The sequence below is a fragment of the Hemibagrus wyckioides genome, linkage group LG13, assembly GCF_019097595.1.
Source record: "Hemibagrus wyckioides isolate EC202008001 linkage group LG13, SWU_Hwy_1.0, whole genome shotgun sequence".
NCBI classification, from domain to species: domain Eukaryota; kingdom Metazoa; phylum Chordata; class Actinopteri; order Siluriformes; family Bagridae; genus Hemibagrus; species Hemibagrus wyckioides.
The window spans coordinates 1238321-1265305 of record NC_080722.1 but is presented as its reverse complement, the minus strand read 5'-3'; the positions used below and the strand labels follow the sequence as shown (position 1 = coordinate 1265305).

At 41.9% G+C, this 26985-nt stretch overlaps 2 protein-coding genes across 15 annotated transcripts in view; one reads left to right on the top strand and one right to left on the bottom strand.

Annotated features, from left to right (window-relative positions):
• The first annotated feature begins 2691 nt into the window (after window positions 1-2691).
• On the top strand, window positions 2692-10325 carry LOC131363834 (C-type mannose receptor 2-like). 2 transcript variants are annotated; one of them, XM_058406760.1, is made up of 6 exons: window positions 2692-2831; window positions 2939-3011; window positions 6254-6625; window positions 9177-9509; window positions 9596-9687; window positions 9835-10325. In XM_058406760.1, the coding sequence occupies exons 2-6, from the start codon at window positions 2972-2974 to the stop codon at window positions 9976-9978; spliced, it is 981 nt and encodes a 326-aa protein (XP_058262743.1). In that variant the 5' UTR covers window positions 2692-2831; window positions 2939-2971; the 3' UTR covers window positions 9979-10325. The 2 variants fall into 2 exon arrangements, with proteins under 2 accessions (XP_058262743.1, XP_058262742.1); XM_058406759.1 differs by lacking the exon at window positions 2692-2831 and having other exon boundaries at window positions 2838-3011.
• A 2080-nt stretch (window positions 10326-12405) lies between these two features.
• LOC131363819 (calcium-activated potassium channel subunit alpha-1-like) overlaps window positions 12406-26985 on the bottom strand; it is a 153601-nt gene continuing 139021 nt past the window's right edge. For 7 of the 13 annotated variants that reach the window (XM_058406722.1, XM_058406723.1, XM_058406730.1 and 4 more), the window contains 4 exons: window positions 25979-26173; window positions 25774-25892; window positions 25299-25508; window positions 12406-15680 (listed from right to left, as the gene is read on the bottom strand). In XM_058406722.1, the coding sequence (XP_058262705.1) occupies window positions 15578-15680; window positions 25299-25508; window positions 25774-25892; window positions 25979-26173 (627 nt within the window). In that variant the 3' untranslated portion in view covers window positions 12406-15577. Of the gene's footprint in view, window positions 15698-19753; window positions 19782-19816; window positions 25509-25773; window positions 25893-25978; window positions 26174-26985 lie in introns of those variants that run through there. The other 6 variants (XR_009206382.1, XR_009206383.1, XR_009206380.1 and 3 more) reach the window with 6 other exon arrangements.

The window sequence follows — 26985 nt, the reverse complement described above, 5'->3', positions numbered from 1 at the left end:
CCTTCACATGAAGCTTTCTATCTGCCCTGGTTGGCTGGGGCGTGGTTAAGAGTAGCTGTACATGTGAGTGTATGGTGAGGTTGTGGGTGATTGATGGGCTGTCAGGGATGAGAAGAAGCTCAGAGTTACTCAGCTTGGAGGCTGATGTGGGGTTCCTACATCCAGAGTGAGACGTCAGACAGACTGGCAGAGATGTGTGCAGAGATGGATGGACGTTAAGACTGGAAAAACAAACAGAGCCGAGTGTCATCAGCATAGCAGTGATATCAGAAGCCGTTATACTCAATCACAGGTCCCAGGACTGACCCCTGTGGAACCCCTAGTTGTTGCTGAGATTCAGAGACTTTATATTTTTTAATCATAATTATTTTCTTTAAATTATTCAGAAAAGTATTTTGCAGAACTTCTACAGAATCACGTGTTTAGATGGACATTAAATAAGTTTTGTAATTGTGTGTACATGTATGTTTTATGTATGTAATATATTTAAATGCTGTTGCTTCACAAGAAAATAGGATGCTAATATTGTTTAATATACCTACATAAAACAGGAAGAGTACTGAACAGTGGATGTGGGCTTGTTTCAGGACGGTGAAAACACATGATCTGTTTGTAGGATCCAGTGTTGTTTTACATTTCCATTTCCATTTCTCATTTCCATCTACAGCATTCGGCACAAGCCTTTATCCAGAGTGACTTCCCGAAGTGCTTTGAATTTCCATCAATCCTGATCCTGTAACTAGGACTGAGAATAGCAGCAGTCTAAAACCTCTGTTTGGGGAAGAAATATAGGGAGGAAAGCAAACAGAAATCATTTTTTAATGAAAGTGCCTTATTAAGCAGTTCAGGAAGAGGTAGTGACGGCTCAGTGGTTAAGGCTGGGGGTTACTGATCAGGAGGTTGGGAGTTTAAGGCTCAGCTCTGCCAAGCTTCCACTGTTAGACCTTAACCTTCTGCTCCAGAGGTGCTGATGGTGACTGACCCTGATCTCTGACCTCAGCTTCCTAATAATAAGCTGAGATGTCAGAGACTCCCCCCTTCCATGATATCTTAAAGTATCTGTCAAAGGGATAGGATTCCACCCAGAACTGTCCCAGAGGTGATACCAAACCTGGACAGGGTTCACAGGAGGATCTGATGACGCATACATGCAAAGGGTTTAAGCAAAACACTTCTTTACATAACAAATAATCATCCGGGATATTTCCATAGGTTTTTTTTTTTTTTTGGAAATTCCTGAATTGATTCTAAATTAATCCACAAACATGAAATTAATGAATGAGGAAACTGAAGACTGAAGATTTGCACCATTTTTGTGAATGGCATGAACTGCTAATTTCATTGATTAGTCATTTAAATAAAATGTAGGTGTTGTACTGCATCTCTGCTTTGTTGTTTATGTTGATATTTTGCTCAGAACAGTTCATAAAGAAATTTAAAAAAGCTGTGTTTAGCTCCCAGAACGTCGTATTGTGTGATTAGTGCTCACAATGTCACAAGAAAATGAGTCTCTAATTATTAACAGTACATCAGCATTAACCTCACTGCAGAGCGCTGATTTCCAAGAGAAGAATAGAGTAAATTTAAGTGTGTAAAGACATAAAAATTATAGGGATATAAATTAAATAAAGATTTATGGAATAGAGAAATATAAAACTAACAGAGTAACAGAACAATTATAAAAATATAGGATAAATTATGAAAATCTAATAAGATATTATATATATATATATATCCATCCATTTTCCACTTTATTCCTAATCAGGGTCCTGGGGATCTGCTGGAGTCTATCCCAGCACACACTGGGGGAAAGGCAGGGGTCCACCCTGGACAGGTCACCAGTCCATCACAGGGCCACATATAGACAGACAACCACACACACTCACACACTATGGGCAATTTAGAATGACCAATCAACCTAATGTACATGTTTTTGGACTGTGGGAGGAAACCGGAGTACCCGGAGTAAACCCACACAGGGAGAACATGCAAACTCCAAACAGAAAGACCCCCGCCTGTTCGAACCCGGGATTCCAACCCAGGACCTTCTTGCTGTGGGGAAACAGTTCTGACCACTAATCCACTGTGCTGCCTGCATATATATATATATATATATATATATATATATATATATATATATATATATATACATAATATAAGAAAAATACGATATATACATAAATGTAAGATAAATATATAAATATAAAACATAAATATGATAATCCAGGTATATCATGAATGTCAGGGGGTAAAGTGACGCTGCAAAAACAAAGTATGCATATGAAAAGATGCTCAGTGAGTGTGACCTGTACAGAGTAGTGCAGTTACTGTGTGTGCAACAGTCTGCTGAGGTAGAATGTGATGTGTGAGGAAGTCCAGAGAAAAGTCCAGAAAATCCAGGTTCTAGGTGTACTGGTTGAGGGCCCGAATGGCCTGCGGGAAGAAGCTCCTCCTCATTCGCTCTGTGTTTGCCTTCAAGGAATGGAAACGTTTCCCTGACCTCAACAGAGAGAAGAGTCCGTTGTTGGGATGGCGGAGGTCATTCATTATCTTCCTGGCCTTGGTCCAGCACCGCTTGCTGTATATAGTGTCCAGGTCAGGAAGCTTGGTCCGGATGGTACGCTCGGCTGATCACACCACCCTCTGGAGAGCTTGCCTGTCCTGTTTGTGAATTGTTTCCAAAATGTAAATCAGTGTCCACTCAAAGCTCAAATGAAGGACCTATTGCGGTCATATAAGTGCATGGGCGGATACTTTAAAAAAGGAAAACATTATTCTCACGAAGACGGAGTTGATCCTTAAAGAGGGAAAGGAAGCTCGGAGGAGGACAGGCAGGTTCCTTCTTCTGTTCTTCTAAATGATTACAGGTGATGGAGTCTGAGTACTCCTGATATTTTCTGATATTTCCTCCAACTCATGTATGATCATTCATCTGCAGAAACCTTATCTACTAGGAGACTCAGGAACACGTATGATGGAGAAGAGGATGTACAGCCTTCTGTTTTTCACAGGTGAGAGAAAAGATAATGGTGCATTCACTTGTTTTTAAAAAGGGTTGCATAGCCTCATAATCCTGACTCAACAAGTGACAGTGATATTACATGGTATTTAAAAAAAGGCTCTATAAAACACATCATTTAACCAAATAAAGATAGAAAAAAAACTGCAAGAAGAAAAGCAAAGCAGAAGGAACGTCTAGACCAAGTAGGGTGGCAAAATTCTGAGAATTTTCACGGCTAGAAACTTTCCATGGGAATTAACGGGAATATATGGGAATCAACAGGTATACATGGGAATCAACTGGGAATTTGCACATTAAATAAGTTTTGTAATTGTGTGTACATGTATGTTTTATGTATGTAATATATTTAAATGCTGTTGCTTCACAAGAAAATAGGATGCTAATATTGTTTAATATACCTACATAAAACAGGAAGAGTACTGAACAGTGGATGTGGGCTTGTTTCAGGACGGTGAAAACACATGATCTGTTTGTAGGATCCAGTGTTGTTTTACATTTCCATTTCCATTTCTCATTTCCATCTACAGCATTCGGCACAAGCCTTTATCCAGAGTGACTTCCCGAAGTGCTTTGAATTTCCATCAATCCTGATCCTGTAACTAGGACTGAGAATAGCAGCAGTCTAAAACCTCTGTTTGGGGAAGAAATATAGGGAGGAAAGCAAACAGAAATCATTTTTTAATGAAAGTGCCTTATTAAGCAGTTCAGGAAGAGGTAGTGACGGCTCAGTGGTTAAGGCTGGGGGTTACTGATCAGGAGGTTGGGAGTTTAAGGCTCAGCTCTGCCAAGCTTCCACTGTTAGACCTTAACCTTCTGCTCCAGAGGTGCTGATGGTGACTGACCCTGATCTCTGACCTCAGCTCCCTAAGAAGCTGAGATAGTGTCTGCTCAAACATTTATGAGAAGTTCATGTGTATTTCTATAACACTTTTAACAATGGACATTGTCTCATGTCTGAGGAGACTGTGGCAAGGAAAAACTCCCTTAGATGATATGAGGAAGAAACCTTGAGAGGAACCAGACTCAAAAGGGAACCCATCCTCATTTGGGTGACAGAGGAGAGTGTGATTATGAACAATGACCTTTCTACAGTCTGTAGAATGTTAGTGTGTGTATTAATTAGGAGGTTGTTGTCGTCCTCAAAAAAGTTCGTTCCACCACTTTGGTCCCGGAACAGGGAAGAGTCTTGATGCAGGTCTTCCTTGATCCTGAGTGCTAGAGGATCTATAAGAGCTTTGAGATGCTGGTCTTTGTAGGAAAGCATCATTGTTTTAAATCTGATGGAGCAGTTACAGGAAGCCAGTGGAGGGAGTGTAGCTAATCTCCGCCTCCATGTGGGCAACGAGGAGCAAGAGGCAGTCTGATTGCCTCTGCATTCTTTGGTGTTTGAAGAGCTTCTGGAGGTGATTACATACACTTTTGCTAAGCTTAGCTGAGACTGGCCTGGTGAAAAGGTTAGTGTTGTCTGCTCTAAGTTCAAACCATGTTCCACCTTCAAGTTGGTGTCTCCCATTATTCCCAGACCTCCAGACTGAGGTGTCAAGATGGTGGAATAATTCTTCCTCTGCCCATTTGTTCGCCCTGGCCACTTCTAACTATTCAGCCATTGTGGGCCTTGGTGAAAATAGTGAATGTGTTGAGCTATAAGAACATGTGGATGGGCAGTTTGATGGGCACGTGTTTTTTTTCTTGACCTGTTTGTCAGTACCAATCAACAGATGAGGAGTGTCTATTAGGCCATGGATGAAATATGGATTTTTTGGAGGAATATTACAGAAAGAAAGCCTTTGGGCTGGATGCAAAAAAAATAGATTTATTTGGGAGATTCAGAGCGATGCTGAAAAATCAATTTAGATAAGTAACATCGCTAAATGCAGGAGTATGACCTCTTAATGATCTGTTGGATAGGGTGTCACATCAAATGTCTAGAGATTGTGGAGAAATGTGTCTAATGTCTGCATTGGCTGAAGATCGGTTGCATTCTTCTGTCATGGAGCTTGTCTAGGCAAATGAGAAAAATGTGTGACTGTGACAACTTGACAGTGAGTGCAGGTCAGTTCTACCTGCTTCTAGCTGATTGTGTGTAAACTTTAAGGGCTATCTGGCAGCTGACTGCTGTCCTTGCTTAAGGGTCAAGGGTCCATGCTTTTTTGCAAAAGGAAGTGAAATGCAGGTGCAGGTTTATAGATTCCTTTAGAACAAATCAGGAAGACAAACATAAGGGCAAGGCAGAACTTCAAACGAGAGACAAGAGAACAGTTAGCAAACAGGCATAAACTAGACAATAGCAACAGGGCTACAACAATAAGCAGATCATCATCAGAGTCAGAGAAAAAGTCAGACAAGACTTTCCAAAGACACCATGTGAGTCTGGGATACTGTAACAGGACTGAAGCTTATTGTACAGAGGTGATCAGGTGATTGTGGACAGGGACTGGACACAGCTCTGATGTCATCACTGTTTTCCAGAGCTAACTACCAAACTAAATTTCTTCCAAACTGTATTCTAAAATTTGAAATCCACAACACACCGATCAGGTATAACATCCTGACCAGTTCCAGGTGAAATGAATAAGACTGATGATCTCCTCATCATGGCACTTGTTAGTGGGTGGGATCAACATTTTGACCTCAAAGTTGATGTGTTAGAAGCAGTCAAAAGGCTGCTTCTAATGAAAGGCTGCTTCTAACTAGGCGGTCAAGGCTCATTGATGCACGTGGGGAGAGAAGGCTGACCCGTGTGATCCGATCCAACAGACGAGCTACTGTTGCTCAAACTGCTGAAGAAGTTAATGCTGGTTCTGATAGAAAGGGGTCAGAATACACAGTGCATGGCTGTTTAGACAGCAAAAGGGGGACCAACACAATCTTAGGCAGGTGGTCATAATGTTATGGCTGATGGATGTACAGCAAACACATCAAATTAAAATCTCAAGACTCTACACAGCAAATCTGGGTACACTGTGAAGTCCCAATTAAAGTAGAATATGCATTATAGTGTCTTCATTTACTGCATGTTAAAAAACCCCCAGAAACGTTACACTTTACCCCTCTTCTCACTCAGGAATAGCATCGCTAACATTTTATTCATGCCATGGATATGCCACTGCTAGTCATTATGTGACCTGACACACCCACCTAATTCTGAGAAGGAGGAAAATTAGATTTTTTGAATTATGATGTTAAATGTTATTAAACAATCTTCATCAAGGCTTTAAATCTCCTCCACAGGACTCGTCACCCTCGTCCAGTCCGTCCCTCATAAGTACTATCTGATCCAGCAGGGGAAAACATGGAGTGATGCTCAGGCATACTGCCGGGTCACACACACTGACCTGGCTATCGTCGAGAGTAATGAGGACATGGTCCGACTGCAGAACGAGGCACAGAGACAACAGTTCAATTCCAGCGCTTGGATCGGACTGTGGAACGACATCCACAGCTGGCGCTGGTCTCTGGGAAATGAGCCGCTGGGATCGGAGACATTTTGGTATTTTAATGAACCGAACAACGGTGGAGGAAACCAGGCGTGTGCTGCGACAGATACGAGGCAGTGGAGTGATAAAGCATGTACTGACAAATACCCCGTTGTGTGTTTTGATGGTGAGGACTGAAGAATGATTTCAAGTTAAATATATATGACTGCATCGCTACCAAAATTATATTTGTTTTATATTTTAATTATATGCATACGCCAGTCAGGCATAACATTATGACCACCTGCCTAAGAACCTTTTTGCTGCCATAACAGCCCTGACCCGTCCTGCGCTTATTCCCGTCCTGTGTATTCTGACCCCTTTCTATCAGAACCAGCATTAACTTCTTCAGCAGTTTGATCAACAGTAGCTCGTCTGTTGGATCGGATCACACGGGCCAGCCTTCTCTCCCCACGTGCATCAATGAGCCTTGACCGTCCATGACCCTGTCTCCGGTTCACCACTGTTCCTTCCTTGGTCCACTTTTGATAGATACTGACCACTGCAGACCGGGAACACCCCACAAGAGCTGCAGTTTTGGAGATGCTCTGATCCAGTGGTCTAGACATCACAATTTGGCCCTTTTGGTCAAACTCACTCAAATCCTTACACTTGTCCATTTTTCCTGCTTCTAACATCAACTTTGAGGACAAAATGTTCACCTGCTGCCTAATATATCCCACCCACTAACAGGGGCCATGATGAGGAGATACTCAGTCTTATTCACGTCACCTCTCAGTGGTCATAATGTTATGGCTGATTGGTGTATCTACATTCAGTGTCAGATCAGATAGGTGTAGGGATCAGTCAGAGATAGAATGTCAAACAATCCAAACAGCAAAGTGGGTAAACATGCAATAAATCCAGATAACGATACAAACAGTCCGCATAGCGAACAATCCTAAACATAATCCAGAACATAATCCAGAACATATTCGAGTCAAAATAAACAATGGGACCAATGCACAGGTTTGGTATGCAGCAAGGCTAGCAATACTTCGTGTTTGTATGTATCATGAGTCCCTAAACCTGGAAGTAACGGGATAACAAGGAAGGGGTCAAAACTCAGCGAGGGCTCCCTCTGGTGGCCCGGGGCAGGGATTGGGAGTATAGGTGATAGAGATACAATAGAATTGTTGGTGCATGCTACAGATTTGATGAATTCTTTTTTAATTTGTTGTTTGTGATCTAAAATCAAAATCTGTAAAGTATTTTGGCTGATAAACACTGTAGGGGGAAAGATGCCTTTCTGTGGTCACTTCTGTGTTTGAAGTGAGTTTCTTGCCAATGTCAGCATTTAAATTATAGCATTTAATTTTCTGTTTTTCCTCAGTATTTTGCACTGTTTGTTAAAATGGTCTCTTTCCCATCACAGTTAATCTTTTTGGGAGACCTTTTTGTTCTTCAGTCTTTAAACAGCAAGCGGAGGAAACCCACTTCAGAGCTTTTTAATGTCCAGCTCATATTTACTCAAAGGTATATAATCATAAAGCATGGCAAACTATCAGCTTGTACAGTGTGTGAGCTGCAGGATGTTCAGTAATTCTTCCTCTGTCATTAGCGTTCATGACAGAGAGGAGTTTAGCTTTTAGCTAAGGCTTGCCCACAGGAGCACCACTCCTCTCCACTTGCTCTCCTCAGTGAAGAACCTGCTGAGAAACCTGAAAGAGTTCTGGTTATAGGAGACTCAATTTTAAGGCATGTGAAATTAGCTAGGCCTTTAGGGGCTCCAGCAGCACAGGTTAGGTTTATTCCGGGAGCCAGGGCACCGGACATTGCAGGTAATCTTAGGGTCCTAGGCAAGCACAGGTTCTCCAAGATAGTTTTCCATGTAGGAGCTAATGATATACACCTTCGTCAGTCTGAGGTTACTAAGAGTAATGTTGTAGAGGTGTGTAAATTAGCGAAGGCGATGTCCGACGCCGTAGTATGCTCTGGCCCCATCCCAATGCGGCGTGGTGATGTAGCTTACAGCAGGTTATGGTCACTGAACTGCTGGATGTCCAGGTGGTGCTCCGAAAACAATGTGGGCTTCATAGACAATTGGAGCTCTTTTGAGGGCAAGGCTGGCCTGTTATTAACATTTACATTATTTACTGATCAGTGTCACCCAGATGAGGATGAGGTTCTCTTCTGAGCCTGGTTCCTCTCAAGGTTTCTTCCTCAGATCATCTCAGGGAGTTTTTCCTCACCACCTTCACCTCAGGATTCTCATCAGGGATAAATGTTATAAATAAATGTGATAAATAATAACTTAACTTTAAACTTAATACGTTTTTCATAGTTTCTATATTTCTGTAAAGCTGTTTTGAGACAATGTCCAGTGTTAAAAGTGCTTATAGAAATAAAATGAATTGAATTAAACTTCTGAACTATTTCAGATCATTCCATTCCAGAAAATACCTTAATTTAATAGAAATTATAGTAGCATTGTTTGTATTAAACAAATACAAACAATACAAACAAAAACGAATAAACAAAATGTGAGTAATGCAACAATTATCCTGTTTAAATTGACAGAATGTCTAATATACAGTAATGATTTAAATATGGAAATAGAAATAGTGCAGAACTCTGAATACTTAATGAATAATAAAATAAAATTTAAAAAAAAATTATTTTTAATGTTTGAAATTTGTAAAAAATCACTTTTTATTTTTATTTTTTATTTTTTACAGAGAATAAAGCTGGCACTGAAAGGTTTATTTACGTCCCTAACAGCATGACGTGGCTTGAAGCTCAGAGTTACTGTAGACAGTATCACACAGACCTGACCAGTGTGAAGAGTCTCACAGAAAACAACATTGTAAAGGGACTGATCTCTGGATACTCGTGGATCGGCCTGTTCAGAGACTCCTGGAAGTGGACGGACAAGACCAACTTCTCCACCGTCAGCTGGGTGACTGGAAAACCTGATAATGCTCTGAAGGTAGAGAATTGTGGTTATATAATTAACAACCAGGCTGCTGATGCGCTCTGCTCAGACGTTAAGCCTTTCTTCTGCTGTTCAGGTCAGTACGGTCACTCCTCTTGTTTTCAGTTTAAACTGCTTTTGGAATGTGAGTGAAATTGTGTGTAAATGTTTGTTTGCATCCAGATATCACTGGACAAAAGCAGACCATAAGGGTGAAGATCCAGTCCAGTCAGGATGTGAAGGATCCTGCAGTAAAAGCCATGATCTTGAAGCAGGTGAGTCTCATCCTCAGCTAGAACCTGAGTCTAAAACACACTCACTGGACTCTAATCACAATCTGATGTTGTTTCCAGCTTCTGTAATGTTCTCACAGGGGATTAGTGTCTCTATCCTGATCATAAAATTCTCCTTCTGTCCTTCAGATATACCAGAAACTAAAAGATCATGAGATGGCAGAGAACAGCACAGTGAAATGGGCAGAACAGAGGGATGGAGAGGTGTTTCACAAGAAGAAGGACAATAATATTGGGGCAGGAAATGAGAACCAGCAAAGATGTGACCTTTAAGTTCTTTAAAATGATTTCCTCTGCATTTTCTTCTCATTTTGGAGTAATCTTCTGGCAGTGAATAAGTAGAATAGCACTCTGATATTTTTCTATTACTACTAGACATTAAGAAAGATAGCACTATTTATTCTTGGTGGAAAATGTAATATTTTATTATATATTTTAAACACATGACATGACATGTATATGTACAAATGACATGTATAAGATTTCAGGTTTTAGCAATGCATTATCACACTAGAGTTTTGGACATCGTGTGTAAGTAAAAGTGAAGGAAAAAATGATTTGATCCCCTGCTGATTTTGTACGTTTGCCCACTGACACAGAAATGATCAGTCTGTAATTTTAATGGTAGGTTTATCTGAACAGTGAGAGACAGAATAACAACAAAAAAATCCAGAAAAACACATTTCAGAAAAGTTCTACATTGATTTGCATTTTAATGAGTGAAATAAGTATTTGACCCCTATCAGTCAGAAAGATTTCTGTCTCCCAGGTGTCTTTTATACAGGTAAGGAGCTGAGATTACAGTAGGAGCACTCTCGGGGAGTGATCTTAATCTCAGCTCCTTAACTGTATGAAAGACACCTGTCCACAGAAGGAAGCAATCAATCAGATTCCAAACTCTCCATCATGGCCAAGACCAAAGAGCTGTCCATGGATGTCAGGGACAAGATTGTAGACCTACACAAGGCTGGAATGAGCTACAAGACCATCTCCAAGCAGCTTGGTGAGAAGGTGACAACAGTTGGTGCGATTATTCCCAAATGGAAGAAACACAAAAGGACTGTCGATCTTCCTCGGTCTGGGGCTCCATGCAAGATCTCACCTCATGGAGTTTCAATGATCATGAGAACGGTGAGGAATCAGCCCAGAATTACACTGGAGGATTTTGTCAATGATCTCAAGGCAGCTGGGACCACAGTCACCAAGAAAACAATTGGTAACACACTACGCCGTGAAAGACTGAAATCCAGTAGCGCCCACAAGGTCCCCCTGCTAAAGAAATCACATGTACAGGACCATCTGAAGTTTACCAGTGAACATCTGAATGATTCAGAGGAGAACTGGGTGAAAGTGTTGTGGTCAAATGAGACCAAAATCCAGCTCTTTGGCATCAACTCAACTCGCTGTGTTTGGAGGAGGAGGAATGCTGCCTATGACCCCAAGAAGACCATCCCCACCGTCAAACATGGAGGTGGAAACATTATGCTTTGGGGGTGTTTTTCTGCTAAGGGGACAAGACAACCGCACCACATCAAAGGGACGATGGGCGGAGCCATGGACCATCAAATCTTGAGTGAGAACCTCCTTCCCTCAGCCAGGGCATTGAAAATGGGTCGTGGATGAGTATTCCAGCCTGACAATGACCCAAAACACACGGCCAAGGCAACAAAGGAGTGGTTCAAAAAGAAGCACATTAAGGTCCTGGAGTGGCCTAGCCAGTGTCCAGACCTTAATCCCATAGAAAATCTGTGGAGGGAGCTGAAGGGTCAGCCACAAAACCTTAATGACTTGGAGAGGATCTGCAAAGAGGATTGGGCCCAAATTCCTTGAGATGTGAGATGTGTGCAAACCTGGTGGCCAACTACAAGAAATGTCTGACGTCTGTGATTGCCAACAAGGGTTTGGCACCAAGTACTAAGTCATGTTTTGCAAAGGGGTCAAATACTTATTTCACTCAATAAAATACAAATCAATGTAGAACTTTTTTGTGTTTTTCTGGATTTTTTTGTTGTTATTCTGTCTCTCACTGTTCAGATAAACCTACCATTAAAATTACAGACTGATCATTTCTGTGTCAGTGGGCAAACGTACAAAATCAGCAGGGGATCAAATCATTTTTTCCCTCACTGTATATTAGATATCATTTATTAAGAACAGCTCTTCATTCTAATAAACTATTTCATTCTCAGTTTAAACTCCTTTAAACTTTTAGACTAACGACAGATCATAGTAATGTCATATTTACTGTAATATCTGTAATATCTACTCTAACACCTAATAAAAAGTTGTTTGATGGTTCTGTCATTTCCTGTTTGTTATTGCACACAAAAAATCAGTCATCAGAGTCCTCAGTACCTATAACTGAACTGAACTGAACACACACACACACACACACACACTTCAGTATACACCCCAGATTTCACCCCATGCTTCCTAAATGGGAAACATGTGACAAGGCGGGACAATAGGAAGGGCGTGGCACAAGACACGTGGGGAAGGCAGGGAACTGTCCAAGTAGCTTCTGATAATCAGACATGTATTCAGATAATCAGACACATTTGTATTTATTTACACTTGCTGTTAACTTGCTCTCATTGTGCTGGTGTGTGTTATTTCAGTGTGGTATACTGAATCCTCAGAATCCTCAGAATCTTCAGGATCGAGTGAAACAAGATTTTAATCATGAATCAAAACACAAACTTGTTTAATGAGAGTCGAGTTTATTGTTGTTGAAAATACAAAATAAAATCATGTTCATGACATTTCCATTGTGTCTGTACAGGAGGCATGAGAGGCTGGAAAATAAACCAACACAAACATTTCTGATTACAAAAATTAAAAACAGAACAATGTGGGGGATCTGATCAGAGGAAATGTTCATGACTGGATTTTACATCGTCCTGAACATCACTGATACACACATGATCACAGGAAAACAATAAAAACTCGAGTCCACCTCCAGCTCGCTAGCTTTACACGTCTGTGTCAGTCACTTCCTGCTGATTCATGCTAACCTTCTGTTCAGGACGTCATTATCTGCAAGCGACTAGCAGGAGAACCGGGAGAGGAACATATAGAGGAACCTCACTAATTTTTAATATTTAGAAGATATTCTCTAAGATCTGCATGAAAATACGCTAGTAACAAAATCTCATCATTTAGCATCTAATTAAATCATCTGAATTAGCATGCTAGTCATTTTAGTAGATAATTAGCATTAGAAGTAAACAAGGCTAGATCATCATCTTCGTGGCTGCCACTTCTCGCTCTAGTGAGCTTAACCGTCTGTTTGGTCTGTTCGGTCTGGCAAGAACCCAGTCTCTGAGCTCTAGAACCAGGTCTGAGGGAGCGGAACCTGAGAACCAGCAGAGTGCAGGACAATCTCTTAAAGATGAAGGTTCCTCAACGTGCTTAACAAAAGTCTTCATACTGGAGGGACGTGAAGGAGGAGACACCTGGTGAAGAACCCTCTTAATGGAAGAGAACATCTTAAATGCTCCAAAACTAACCTGAAGTGGGTGTGGCCATGAGGAAGGAAATAAAGATACACATGGTCAGATGACTGATGGTTTCCTCAGAGATCATTCTGTTTGCTGTAGCACCAGTTAGCATGTGTGAAGTTGGTGTTAGCTAGCCCCACCCACTTATTTATAAGCGTTGGAGTTTAAGAAGCTCATGAAACAAAAACGGAACTTTAGTGAGTTACTGATACAGTTTATAGCACAAACTAGCGACGCGTGATCTCGAGCTCGTTAACGTCTTCACGCCAAACTGAAGAGACCAAACAGGACGTCCTTACACCCACTTTGCAACACGTGGCAACACGTTTATTATTATTATTATTATTATCTTATTTTATTATATGCTTAGATTAGCAATGGGTGTTAGTTAGCAACATAGCATCCCATTGTCCAGTTCATTCTAGTTAGCTAAAGCAGGTTGAGCTGAATAGAGTTGATTTATTCCAGAATACGATTCAAACTTCCAGAGATTTCTCATCACAGTGCTAAATATTTGAAGTAAAAGTGTTGATAGGATGCAGTTACTGTTAGCTAGCAACATTAGCCATGTTTTCATCCTGCTAATATTTTAGATTTACTGCGACTACCAGCTAAAAAACAGCAGCGGCTAATTCACTGCTGTATCTTTAATTCTAAACAGATTCATTAGAAAAGTGTTAATGAAATGTGTTACACGCTGTGAGCTATCACTGTTTACCTCAAGATAACGTTAGCTAGCTAGCTAGCTGGAATTGAATTCTCCCTGTTTATAATTTCACCTGACTCACAGGAGGAAATATTTTATTATTCAGAATTAAATCTGCTTAAAGAAAAACAAAACAAAAACATTCATGGTATTTTGCTGTTAGCTAGCAAGTGTAGCCATTTATCCTTCTAGCTAACATCAGCTAGCTAGCTCGCAGCCGGAAGTTCAGTCTTTACAGTTAAATGTAAACTTGAATAGTTTCTGTCTTTTTACTGAATAAACCATTAGCACATTGCTAACATACAGTTAGCTTAAACTAGAGCTAATACACATACAAGTGTCTACTGAAACACAGGCAACGGAAAAGAACGCAATTTAAAAACTTCAAAAACAAACAAGTTCACTGCACTAGTATTGTGGCATTAGCTAACAAGAGTAACACCATGTACGTTTCCATCTAGCTAAATCTTAGCGCACTAGCTAGCAGCCTGTTTTTGGTAGTAAATGTAAAATGCTAATGAGGTTAAAGATAAATGTATAAAGGAGTTTAAGGACTAAATCACAGCACTAAGGCAACATCGATGTTTAGCATGTTCGCTAAGAATCTGTTTTCCTCTGTGTGTTTATTGGATTTAAGGCATCACGTGTTAAACACATTTGCAGATCGGCGAGTTTCGGAAAGTTAATACTCATGCTAATGCTTTAAAAAAAGGAAATTCTGAAATTCTGTGTGAATTTTTTATGCTAGGGAAGCCCTGAAGCGCTCGATGCTAACGGTCAGTCTGCCGCTTCACGCGTTCATCTTTAACACACAGACCGGATGATGAAGGTTAGCGTTAGCGATTAGCCGCATGGTGATCGTCAGGATTAAATCACGCTGGAGTGGATCGCACTCATGTTTGGTGTTTACACTCATTTATTCTTTTATCCAGAAATGGGTGTGGTCAGAGCCATGTGACAGGAAGTGACATTTTAAACACATGGCTGATAATCAGACCTGATGTTTTCTCTGAAAAATCACACGTAAAAATTCTGTTTCATTTCAGGGATATTTACAGCATGCCTTTTTCCATATGGAATCTCTCCTGACCACGCCCCCTTTGCAGTTACATCACTCTACACCTCAGACGTCCAGCACGTCCAACCCTGAGGTGTGAGAAGAGCAGAAGAACTCGTTGCAGCGCTAAGCCACGCCCCTTTATACACCCACACCACACATTATCAGGTTACTGTCTGAACACTCAAAACAAGCTAGAGAGTTTATTGGCCACGCCCCCTTTTTTTTACAATCATACTGCTCTTCATGATTGTCAAGAAAATCCCTAAAAGGTATTGACCACGCCCCTTTTTCTGATTATATCACTCTTCACTCAGTCTGAAAACATAGTCAAGACAACCCTGCAATTATTTAATTAGCCACGCCCTCCCCCCCCCCTTTTTTTTTACAATAACACAGGTTACACACTTCACAATGGTCAAGAAAACAGAAAGTATGTAATAGGCCACACCCCCTTCTATGATTACGGCAGGTTTTTTCAGTGTCTGCACATATGGTCAGTAAACACCTGAGAGCTGGTCAGTGTTTGTGTTGTGATGATGATGTACAGCGGTCAGGTGATGATGATGATGATTATGATTATTGCGAGGTTGTGACTGCGTGAGCAGCTCAGCTTCGGTCTGGAACTGCAGGAGCCTGCGCCATGATTGGTCCTCTCACTTCCCCTCCTCTCGCGTCTGATTGGTGGAATGAGCGCACACTGGGACTGGTCCTGAATGAAGACAGCAGCTACAAGAGTGAGGACGTTTATCTGAGTTTCAGTACCATCTGGTACTGCAGGAACGGTTCTCAGAGATAGGTGTGATATTCACCTCATACACACACACACACACACACACACTCTCTCACACACACACACACACACTATCATACACACACACACTCTCTCACACACACACACACACACACACACACACTCTCTCACACACACACACACACACACTATCATACACACACACACTCTCTCACACACACACACACACAGCTCATACAGTAGTGTGGTCTGTAATTAGGATCCAGTTCATCTGTACATGCATACACACACACTGTGGTTCAGTGTGAGGAAATGAATCAGTGACCTCACACACAGTGCAGTGATGAAGGAGTGGCAGTGTGTGTGTTCAGTGTGAACATCAGCAGATGTTTGTGTTTCAGATTCAGCAGATGTTCTTCTCATGTCTGCAAAAACACACCAGCGTTCTTCTCCAAGACATTTTAAAGACATCAGAAAAGCAGGAAAGCAGAATTCCCAGCAGGCATTGCTCCTGTCTCACATGCTCTCCTGAAGTCTCAGCTCTTCATCATGCTCTTACTGAGTTTTCCGGAAAAAATCAGCTTCACAATCTCTTCATATCCATCTCACATCCATCTCCTCATCCACCTCACATCCATCTCCTCATCCACCTCACATCCATCTCCTCATCCATCTCACATCCATCTCCTCATCCATCTCACATCCATCTCCTCATCCATCTCACATCCATCTCCTCATCCATCTCACATCCATCTCCTCATCCATCTCACATCCATCTCACATCCATCTCCTCATCCATCTCCTCATCCTTCTCACATCCATCTCCTCATCCACCTCACATCCATCTCCCCATCCATCTCCTCATCCATCTCACATCCATCTCCTCATCCATCTCACATCCATCTCCTCATCCTTCTCACATCCATCTCCTCATCCACCTCACATCCATCTCCCCATCCATCTCCTCATCCATCTCACATCCATCTCCTCATCCATCTCACATCCATCTCACATCCATCTCACATCCATCTCCTCATCCATCTCACATCCATCTCCTCATCCATCTCCTCATCCTTCTCACATCCATCTCCTCATCCACCTCACATCCATCTCCTCATCCACCTCACATCCATCTCCCCATCCATCTCCCCATCCATCTCCTCATCCATCTCCTCATCCATCTCACATCCATCTCACATCCATCTCACATCCATCTCACATCCATCTCCTCATCCATCTCACATCCATCTCCTCATCCATCTCCTCATCCATCTCACATCCATCTCACATCCATCTCCTCATCCATCTCACATCCATCTCCTCATCCATCTCACATCCATCTCCTCATCCATCTCACATCCATCTCCTCATCCATCTCACATCCATCTCCTCATCCATCTCACATCCATCTCCTCATCCATCTCCTCATCCTTCTCACATCCATCTCCTCATCCACCTCACATCCATCTCCCCATCCATCTCCTCATCCATCTCACATCCATCTCCTCATCCATCTCACATCCATCTCCTCATCCTTCTCACATCCATCTCCTCATCCACCTCACATCCATCTCCCCATCCATCTCCTCATCCATCTCACATCCATCTCCTCATCCATCTCACATCCATCTCCTCATCCACCTCACATCCATCTCCTCATCCACCTCACATCCATCTCCTCATCCATCTCCTCATCCACCTCACATCCATCTCCTCATCCACCTCACATCCATCTCCTCATCCACCTCACATCCATCTCCCCATCCATCTCCTCATCCACCTCACATCCATCTCCTCATCCACCTCACATCCATCTCCCCATCCATCTCCTCATCCATCTCCTCATCCATCTCACATCCATCTCCTCATCCATCTCCTCATCCATATCACATCCATCTCACATCCATCTCCTCATCCACCTCACATCCATCTCCCCATCCATCTCCCCATCCATCTCCTCATCCATCTCACATCCATCTCCTCATCCATCTCACATCCATCTCCTCATCCATCTCCTCATCCATCTCCCCATCCATCTCCTCATCCATCTCACATCCATCTCCTCATCCACCTCACATCCATCTCCTCATCCATCTCACATCCATCTCCTCATCCACCTCACATCCATCTCCTCATCCATCTCACATCCATCTCCTCATCCTTCTCACATCCATCTCCTCATCCACCTCACATCCATCTCCCCATCCATCTCCTCATCCATCTCACATCCATCTCCTCATCCATCTCACATCCATCTCACATCCATCTCACATCCATCTCCTCATCCATCTCACATCCATCTCCTCATCCATCTCCTCATCCTTCTCACATCCATCTCCTCATCCACCTCACATCCATCTCCTCATCCACCTCACATCCATCTCCCCATCCATCTCCCCATCCATCTCCTCATCCATCTCCTCATCCATCTCACATCCATCTCACATCCATCTCACATCCATCTCACATCCATCTCCTCATCCATCTCACATCCATCTCCTCATCCATCTCCTCATCCATCTCCTCATCCTTCTCACATCCATCTCCTCATCCACCTCACATCCATCTCCTCATCCACCTCACATCCATCTCCTCATCCACCTCACATCCATCTCCCCATCCATCTCCTCATCCACCTCACATCCATCTCCTCATCCACCTCACATCCATCTCCTCATCCATCTCCTCATCCATCTCACATCCATCTCCTCATCCACCTCACATCCATCTCCTCATCCATCTCCTCATCCATCTCACATCCATCTCCTCATCCATCTCCTCATCCATCTCACATCCATCTCCTCATCCACCTCACATCCATCTCCTCATCCATCTCCTCATCCACCTCACATCCATCTCCTCATCCACCTCACATCCATCTCCTCATCCACCTCACATCTATCTCCTCATCCATCTCTCATCCATCCTCTCATCTATCCTCTCATCCATCTCACATCCATCTCCTCATCCACCTCACATCCATCTCATATCCATCTCCTCATCCATCTCTCATCCATCCTCTCATCTATCCTCTCATCCATCTCACATCCATCTCCTCATCCACCTCACATCCATCTCACATCCATCTCCTCATCCACCTCACATCCATCTCCTCATCCATCTCACATCCATCTCCTCATCCATCTCCTCATCCACCTCACATCCATCTCCTCATCCATCTCACATCCATCTCACATCCATCTCCTCATCTATTCTCTCACTCAGAGTCTTTTCATCTTTAACAGTACAGATGTGCAGAACTGGAGGTGATGGTGATCAGTGATGCTCGGTGTACGCTGCCTTTATTCATTCAATACATTTAGTTTTAGTTTAGTTCTTTAATAAATAAATAAATTAATAAACAAACCAACCAATAAATAAAGTCCAAATCCAGATGTTCAGAAAGATTTGAGGCTTTAAAATGGATTTGGATTCATAAATATTTCTGTGCTGAAATCCTTTAAAATAATGAAACATTAGTATTTTATTTTATTGAAATCATTATTTATATTAATCATTTTTGTGCTTTAATTTAATTTTCCTGTTTTTGTGAGAAACAAAAGTGTTTTTCTGAATTTTTTTTTTTCAGAATAATAAAGGCAGACACAGGGACCGTAACGACTCCACTGACTCGTCTCAGAGGAAATTCCAGACTCGGGTCTGAGACTCCAAGCAGTTTATATAAAACATGAGATTTAAGTTAAAGATCCGGAAAATTCAGTAAGCTGTGAAGCAAAACCCCATGCAGGAAGTGCAGAGTCCAGCAAACAAATCAAACCGTCCAGCACCAAATGCTAGGGCCAGTTAGCATCTAGCAAGACTAGCATCTAGCATGACTAGCATTTAGCATGGCTAGCATCTAGCAATTCAAACCAGGAGTTGGGTTCTGATGCAGTCACCAGAACTTTGCTTTCAGGATCAAAAGCAAAAGACTGAATGCATCTGTTCTTCACTCTGAACCCAAAGCTTCATCAGCACAGGGGTTCCATGCATGTGTGTGTGTGTGTGTGTGTGTGTGTGTGTGTTCATACCTGTGACCCTCAACTCATCCATGGTGCACTTTAGAGAAAAGAAACTCTGTGAGTCCGGTTTCTTTCCACCTTCACTACATTTCTAATAAAACTGTGTGTGGAACCTTTATTTCTCCAGTTCTGTGTTGATGTATTTCCTGCTACACACACACACACACACACACACACACACACGCCCATGTTCTGCTGAAGAACAGCAATCAGGTGTGTTCCAAAGCAGGAAACACAGTAACACTCAGGAGGTTCTACAGGACTCTAGTGGATCTGCTTCAGAGAAAACAAACCCTTTTAATAGGATCCTTGAATATTTCAGAACTAAATGGAACCAAGTCCTTCAGAGAAACAGTAAAGAACTGGTGTGTGCCTGAACTTTACACTAGGAATCTAAACTGTATTAGAAACATGTTCCAAAAAGAATCAATCTCTCAAATGATTCTGATTCAAAAGAATCAAAATGAATCAATTTGGCTTCAGTGACTCAGGATCTTCCCTGATGGAATATCTAAAACATTTCTCATGGTTTTGAGTTTTAGTTTTTGAGATCATTCCACTAGAGTCCCGGGTTTTACGCTGGAATTATAAACGGTTCCTTTTTAAAGATATTAATGAGTGTTATGAGAAAATAATAAATAAGAACTGAATCACTGCTCTGTGCTGCAATGAAGCTCTGCTCGTGGCTTTAATACAGAAAAAAGCTCTTTTTATTAGGATTACTTTATTAAGGTAATATTATTAAGAGCATATTATTTATTTCCTCATAATATCTGTAATATTTTTACATGATTTATAATATCCCAAAACAAAAAATAAACAAAAAAAATCAGTACTTTGGTCCAGGATTTCTAATATTAATAATAATAATAATAATAATAATAATAATAGTAATAATAATAATAATAATAATAATAATATTATACACACAGGACTATGAACAATGGTTTCTTACAGATTAGAGCATTTACAGTACAACATTTGAAACATTTTACTGTCATTTAGAGACAAGCTTCAAAATACTGAAGTTAACATTCGTAAGAGGGGGAAAAGGGGCGGGGCTTCATCTGAACCAGGACATGAGGGAGAGAGAGATGAATAAAAGTGAGAAAATATCCGAAAGTCCAACTTACTAACCATAGACACTGTCCACAATCGCTCAGCAACTGTTAAAACATAAACAACCCAGTTTAATGACGTGTGTGTGTGTGTGTTTATTATCAGAACCTTAACATCAGTCACTCTTTAAACAGAATAAAGTGGGTTCTAGCATGAGGGAGGTTCCACCTGAGGGCAGGAAGCTGCTGATGGTGCAGGAATGGAGTTCCGTCTCGGTTCTCACGCACAGACACTGTGCCTGTGTGTGTGATTAAATAATAAAGTTCTGTTCATGAGGCTTGTGACACGCTGCTCACTTTATCAGGCAACATCAGGAATGTGAATGAATCTTCAATAAAAAAAACTAGAACCCTTACTGGTTCTCCATAGGGTTCTACTGTATAAAAGAGCAGTTAAGGCTTTTCCTAACCAGGAACTGTTTCGAGTAGAACCCATTTTTACAAAGAACTTAGAACCTCTTCCTTCACTTCCAGTGTTCTAGAGCGAGCTCTTCCTAACAGCTGGAAGGACTATGTCCTAAAAGCTTCTACACAGAACCCTACAAGAGGACAGAAGGAGTTTTTAGAAGTTAAGAACACTTCATTACAAACTGGACCTTCAGTTATTACAGAACCCTCTAACAGAACCTGTTTCTGAAAGGAAGAAGAATACCTCAATGAACTGAGTGTTTATCACAGAAGGTTCCTTTTAGGAGGTTAAGAACCTTTCATTGTCCAAGAAAGCCTTTGAAGACCAAAAGACTTTAGAAAGGTTTTAGGAATTTCAAGGTTTTAAGGTTTCAAGGTTTTTTAAGGATTCTTAGTTTTAGAAAGGGTTCTAGATTTTCTGCTATGAAACACTTCACTGTAATGTTTAATGCAGTAGCTGTGAAGATTCCCTCAGAGGAACAGAGAACCTTTAAGGGTTCCGAATATTTATGAGAGTACAGTATATACAGTACAGCCTTCTTTAACACACAGTTCTAGAATGGCTCTCTGGACAGCTTTGGGTTCTGCTTAGTTCCCTGTCTGATAGAAAACATTTAAGGGTTCTTAAAAGTTTACTCTGCATTGGGCTCCACACGTGTCAGACCAATCAGAGGTCAGATTTTGGTCATGTGACTGCAGTGTTTATGACGTTAGTGATGGGAACAGAGGGACACTGATGAATATTCTGATAGAATAGTGAAGTGTGAGATGGAGCAGAGGTCTAATCTGAGAGATCAGACATGAGTTACTTGGCACACTCTGGAACCCAGCTAGATAACCATCTCACTGTGTTCATGAGGAGTTGAGGAGGAGCAGAACCCAGATCACACCCTGAGCTGAGGAACATGTTTCACATTCACTCCTCCTGCTCAGAGTTCCTGAATACAGTTCCTGATAAGAGCTCCTTTTTAGAGTTCCTATTTAGAGTTCTTGTCAAAATTCCTGGTTAGAGTTCCTATTAGATTTCTGATTAGGATTTCGGTCAGAGTTCTGGTTAGAGTTCCTGAGTTCTGATTAGAGTTCTGGTTACAGTACTGATAAGAGTTCCAAAGTTCTGGTTACAGTTTTGGTTAGAGTTCCTGGTTAGAGTTTCTGAGTTGTGATTAGAGTTGTGATTAGAGTTTTGGTTAGAATTCCACACACTGTTGCCTTAAAAGTTTGCGGTGTCTCCTAAGCAGTAGGGGGTGATGTGAGGGGGATGAGGATGAGGAGGATGAGTGGACACAGTAAAGGCCTCTGATTGGTCGGAAGATGGAGATTAATTTTCTAACAGACAGAAGCTCCACATTAAAATTGTATAAAACGTGTTCTGTGTATCAGTCTGAGGTGAAGTTCTCCACATCTTCAGGACACAGGAGTTGCTATGGTAACATGACTAGCTGTGACTTTTTTCTCTTATTAACTTGAGGAGAGAACAGAGAGAGACTGCTGAAGGGACGAGTGTGTACAGCTGAAGGGACGAGTGTGTACAGCTGAGGGGACGAGTGTGTACAGCTGAGGGGACGAGTGTGTACAGCTGAAGGGACGAGTGTGTACAGCTGAGGGGACGAGTGTGTACAGCTGAGGGGACGAGTGTGTACAGCTGAAGGGACGAGTGTGTACAGCTGAGGGGACGAGTGTGTACAGCTGAGGGGACGAGTGTGTACAGCTGAGGGGACGAGTGTGTACAGCTGAAGGGACGAGTGTGTACAGCTGAGGGGACGAGTGTGTACAGCTGAGGGGACGAGTGTGTACAGCTGAGGGGACGAGTGTGTACAGCTGAAGGGACGAGTGTGTACAGCTGAGGGGACGAGTGTGTACAGCTGAGGGGACGAGTGTGTACAGCTGAAGGGACGAGTGTGTACAGCTGAAGGGACGAGTGTGTACAGCTGAGGGGACGAGTGTGTACAGCTGAAGGGACGAGTGTGTACAGCTGAGGGGACGAGTGTGTACAGCTGAGGGGACGAGTGTGTACAGCTGAGGGGACGAGTGTGTACAGCTGAGGGGACGAGTGTTTACACGGGAGAACTGGAACTTCACTGAGCTTCTACAGCTTTAAATATAAACAAAAAAAGTTTAACATCTCGTTCTTTAATAAATAAAAAATGCAGTAGTATAAAAGGAATAAAACGTGCGGATGTGATGACAGAGGAAAATAATCAACATTACCATACTGTTGTGTTGTTGTTGTTGTTTATGTTTATGGAGGTGTTAAAGACGTGGGAGTGTAACAGAATGCTCATGTGGAGAGACATGAAGCTGGGCACATGGCAGAAGATGGAGAAAGGCCAGGTGGAATGAGGAGATGTTCTCCAACACGCTGCTATGAGAGGCTTAAAGTGCAGTTTCAGTGCAAAATGATCTCTGTTTCCATAGCAACCCAAATCATTGTAACACAAACACATCCCTTTTAACATAAACTATGGCTCTAACACAAAACAAAGAAACACAGAGGTGGGTGGGTGTGTGTGTGTGTGTGTGTGTGTGTGTGTGTGTGTGTGTGTGTGTGTGTGTGTGACTGATGTGAAGTTCTGAAGCAAACAGCACGTCCAGACTGAACACACACACACACACACACACACACACACACAGGCACCAATTTCATTCAGATGTCAGAAATTCTTTTCATGGTGTTTTGTTTCCATCAGCTGCTGTTATATTCAGTATCCGTTTAGAGAAGAGAGATGATGTCATCAAAAAGCGCCACACGTTTTCACATCCAAAACCACACACGACTGCACTAAATATTGCAGGATTTACCACACGCCATGACACAGCTTTCCCTGTTACCATGACCACGTGTACAGAGGCATCTTTAGCCATTGATGCTAAGCGTAACTAGGTTAAGTGTAGACATACGGGAGAACTTAGCATTAAATGTTTGAAGTTGTTAGCAGTTTAACAACACATCTGATGTAAATGTCGACGTTTTGGACTCAGTGTCAGTTCCACGCTTATTGTGTCTGCACACAGGTTTGAACAGCTTCTTCACAGCTAGCTACGTCGCTAACTTCAGTGTTTAGTCCGCTGAGAAACGTAGCCACAGCAAGACTTTCCCTGTTACTATGACAACAAGCCACCTCCTGTAGCTGGATTTCTCAGTGTCTCAGTACTGAGGCTTGTTTGGCACTTAATTTGATGCTAAGTGTAACTAGCGTGGTTTCAGCGACATAGAAGCTTTTGGTTAGAGCTTTAACATCACGTCTGAGGTAAATGTCGAGATACCGGATGATTCCGTTTCATTTCCATGGAGATGGCGTGTGTGCACATCACACTTAGCTACATGGTTAGCTTTAGCGTTTAGCATCAAACCATGTTTGATGTCCACATGTCCCGGTTGCCTAGCAACAATGTTCACAGGATTTTCTTGTGAGTAGAAAATCCCCAACACTATTCTTCTGAATTTATGTAAAAGAGTTTTAAAGTAAACACATGCTCACAAAAAAAGATCTGTTTAGTGTCCTGATAATATTTTTTCTTCTGTGTAGCAAGAAGTTTGAGAAAGTTTAAGATAAAACACTTTAATCTTTTTAATACATGTGAATGATTTTCGGTTCATCTCCAGACACATTTAGAAGCAACACGGGGATTTAAAGACAGCTGGACATGACCAGCAGGGGGCAGTGAAGTGCAGATTTAAAGGTAGTCTAGTTATTATGGACTGTTTATTCTATAACTGAGCGACTTGTTTAGAGAGATATTTCAATATGGCATGAAAACGCCGGTGTTTAGTACAGTGGTGTGCAGCTCTAAATACTGAACTGTTGTTTACTCCAGACAGAGTTTCATCATCACACTTCCACATGAAGCCCCAGACTTACTGAGAGACTGATACTGAGGCATAATCTCTGATATTTCTACATTTAGATGCAAACAGATGGATGGAAACAACACTACACAGAGAGAGAGAGAGAGAGAGAGAGAGAGAGAGAGACAGAGAGAGAGAGGGAAAGAGACACAGTGTGTGTGTGTGTTAAAGGGGAACGTACTTGGGTTTGTCTCGTGGCTCTCGGCTCTTGGTGTGTTTGGCGCTGATGGAGTGCACTGAGGAGCTTTTCTTACTGGAGGAGTGTGAGGAGTGTGAGGAGTGTGAGAGCGTGGAGCGACACTGAGCCGCGTTGTGATCAAACTGCATCAGACAGAAGATCAGGTCTGTGGGGACCAACTCAAACTCGTACGGAGGATTGGTGATCACATAGCTAACACACACACACACACACACACACACATGCATGCACATACACACAGAAATTAAAATTCAGTAATAAGAAACATTACACTCTTAATAATAATAACAATAATAATAACAACAACAACAATAATAATAATAATAATAAACACAGTGTAAACAATACATAAAAATCCTCAGATCAAAATAATTATTTCATACTCAGATGAGAAACTGATGAGAGAAGCTCATGTCTCTGGTGTATGTGTGTGTGTGTGTGTGTGTGTGTAGCTCACCGTTTGGTGCACTGACTCGGTATACTCAGGTGAGCGTCTCTTAATCGGTAAATCCCGAAACACAGCATGTTGTAGGTCTTTAACGCTTTACAGAATAAATCACCGTAACACCCACCTTCCTGCAACAAGCCACAAAACACACACACTTACACTCCATAGCTTAGTGTTTACATGTGTGTGTGTGTGTGTGTGTGTACGGTCTTACCCCCAGCTGGGCGAACGGCCCGTCGTACAGGGCGAGCTGCGCCACTCGACACCGGTCCCTGTTGGCGAGTGTGTGTGTGTCGCTGTAGCCCCCGCGCAGTGCGTTCTCCTCCGCTAACAACCCCTCCAGCTCAGGAGTGGCTCCACCCGTCACTAACGTCCTTATTAATGTCAGGATGTTGTCATTAAAGTATGTCTAAACACACAAGACACACAAAACACACACAAATCTTACTGACATACAGTTTTTACACAACATCGGAATCAATGAATTCTCTAACTCAGAGGAGAACCATGTAAAGGTAGCTGTTGATCAGTGTTTAGTTCCTGAACCTTAGTAAGCAGTGTGTGTGTGTGTGCAAGTGTTTGTGTGTGTGTGTGAGGGAGTGTGAGAGTTCCTTTCAGTAGAACTCCACACTGCGTCACGGCTGATGCTATGGGAACGCTTCTTTTATTTAGCACTGTAGCAAAACTAACTAGGAGTAAAACCACTGTAGAAAAGCGCACACCATCTACATTTAGCAGCAATGACTTCATGAATTTTTTCAATGAAAAAACTGACAATATCAGGCAAAAAATTCAGACTATTAATTTAAAACCAAATTATTTGATAGATAATCCTTTAGATAATATAACTATTTCTGATCAGAGCTTAGAGTGCTTCACTCCACTTCAAGAGCCTGATCTAATTTCACTAATTTCTTCTTCAAAATCTTCTACCTGCATCCTAGATCCTTTACCCACATCTTTCCTTAAACAGATATTACCAGTAGCTACTGAACCCCTTCTAAAAGTAATTAATTCTTCTCTAAGCACTGGCTATGTGCCTAAATCTTTTAAGCTAGCAGTTATCAAACCCTTGATTAAAAAACCAGACCTCGACCCCGGTCAGCTGTCCAACTATAGACCGATATCAAACCTGCCCTTTATCTCCAAGATCCTAGAAAAGGCTGTAGCACAGCAGTTATGTTCAGACCTGCATAGAAATAACATTTATGAAATGTATCA

Coding starts and splice junctions, on each gene's coding strand:
- LOC131363834 (XM_058406759.1), top strand. CDS start 2,921: ATGATCATTCATCTGCAGAAACCTTATCTACTAGGAGACTCAGGAACA. Junction 3,012..6,253: donor CAGCCTTCTGTTTTTCACAG/GTGAGAGAAAAG, acceptor TCTCCTCCACAG/GACTCGTCACCCTCGTCCAG. Junction 9,510..9,595: donor GCCTTTCTTCTGCTGTTCAG/GTCAGTACGGTC, acceptor GTTTGCATCCAG/ATATCACTGGACAAAAGCAG.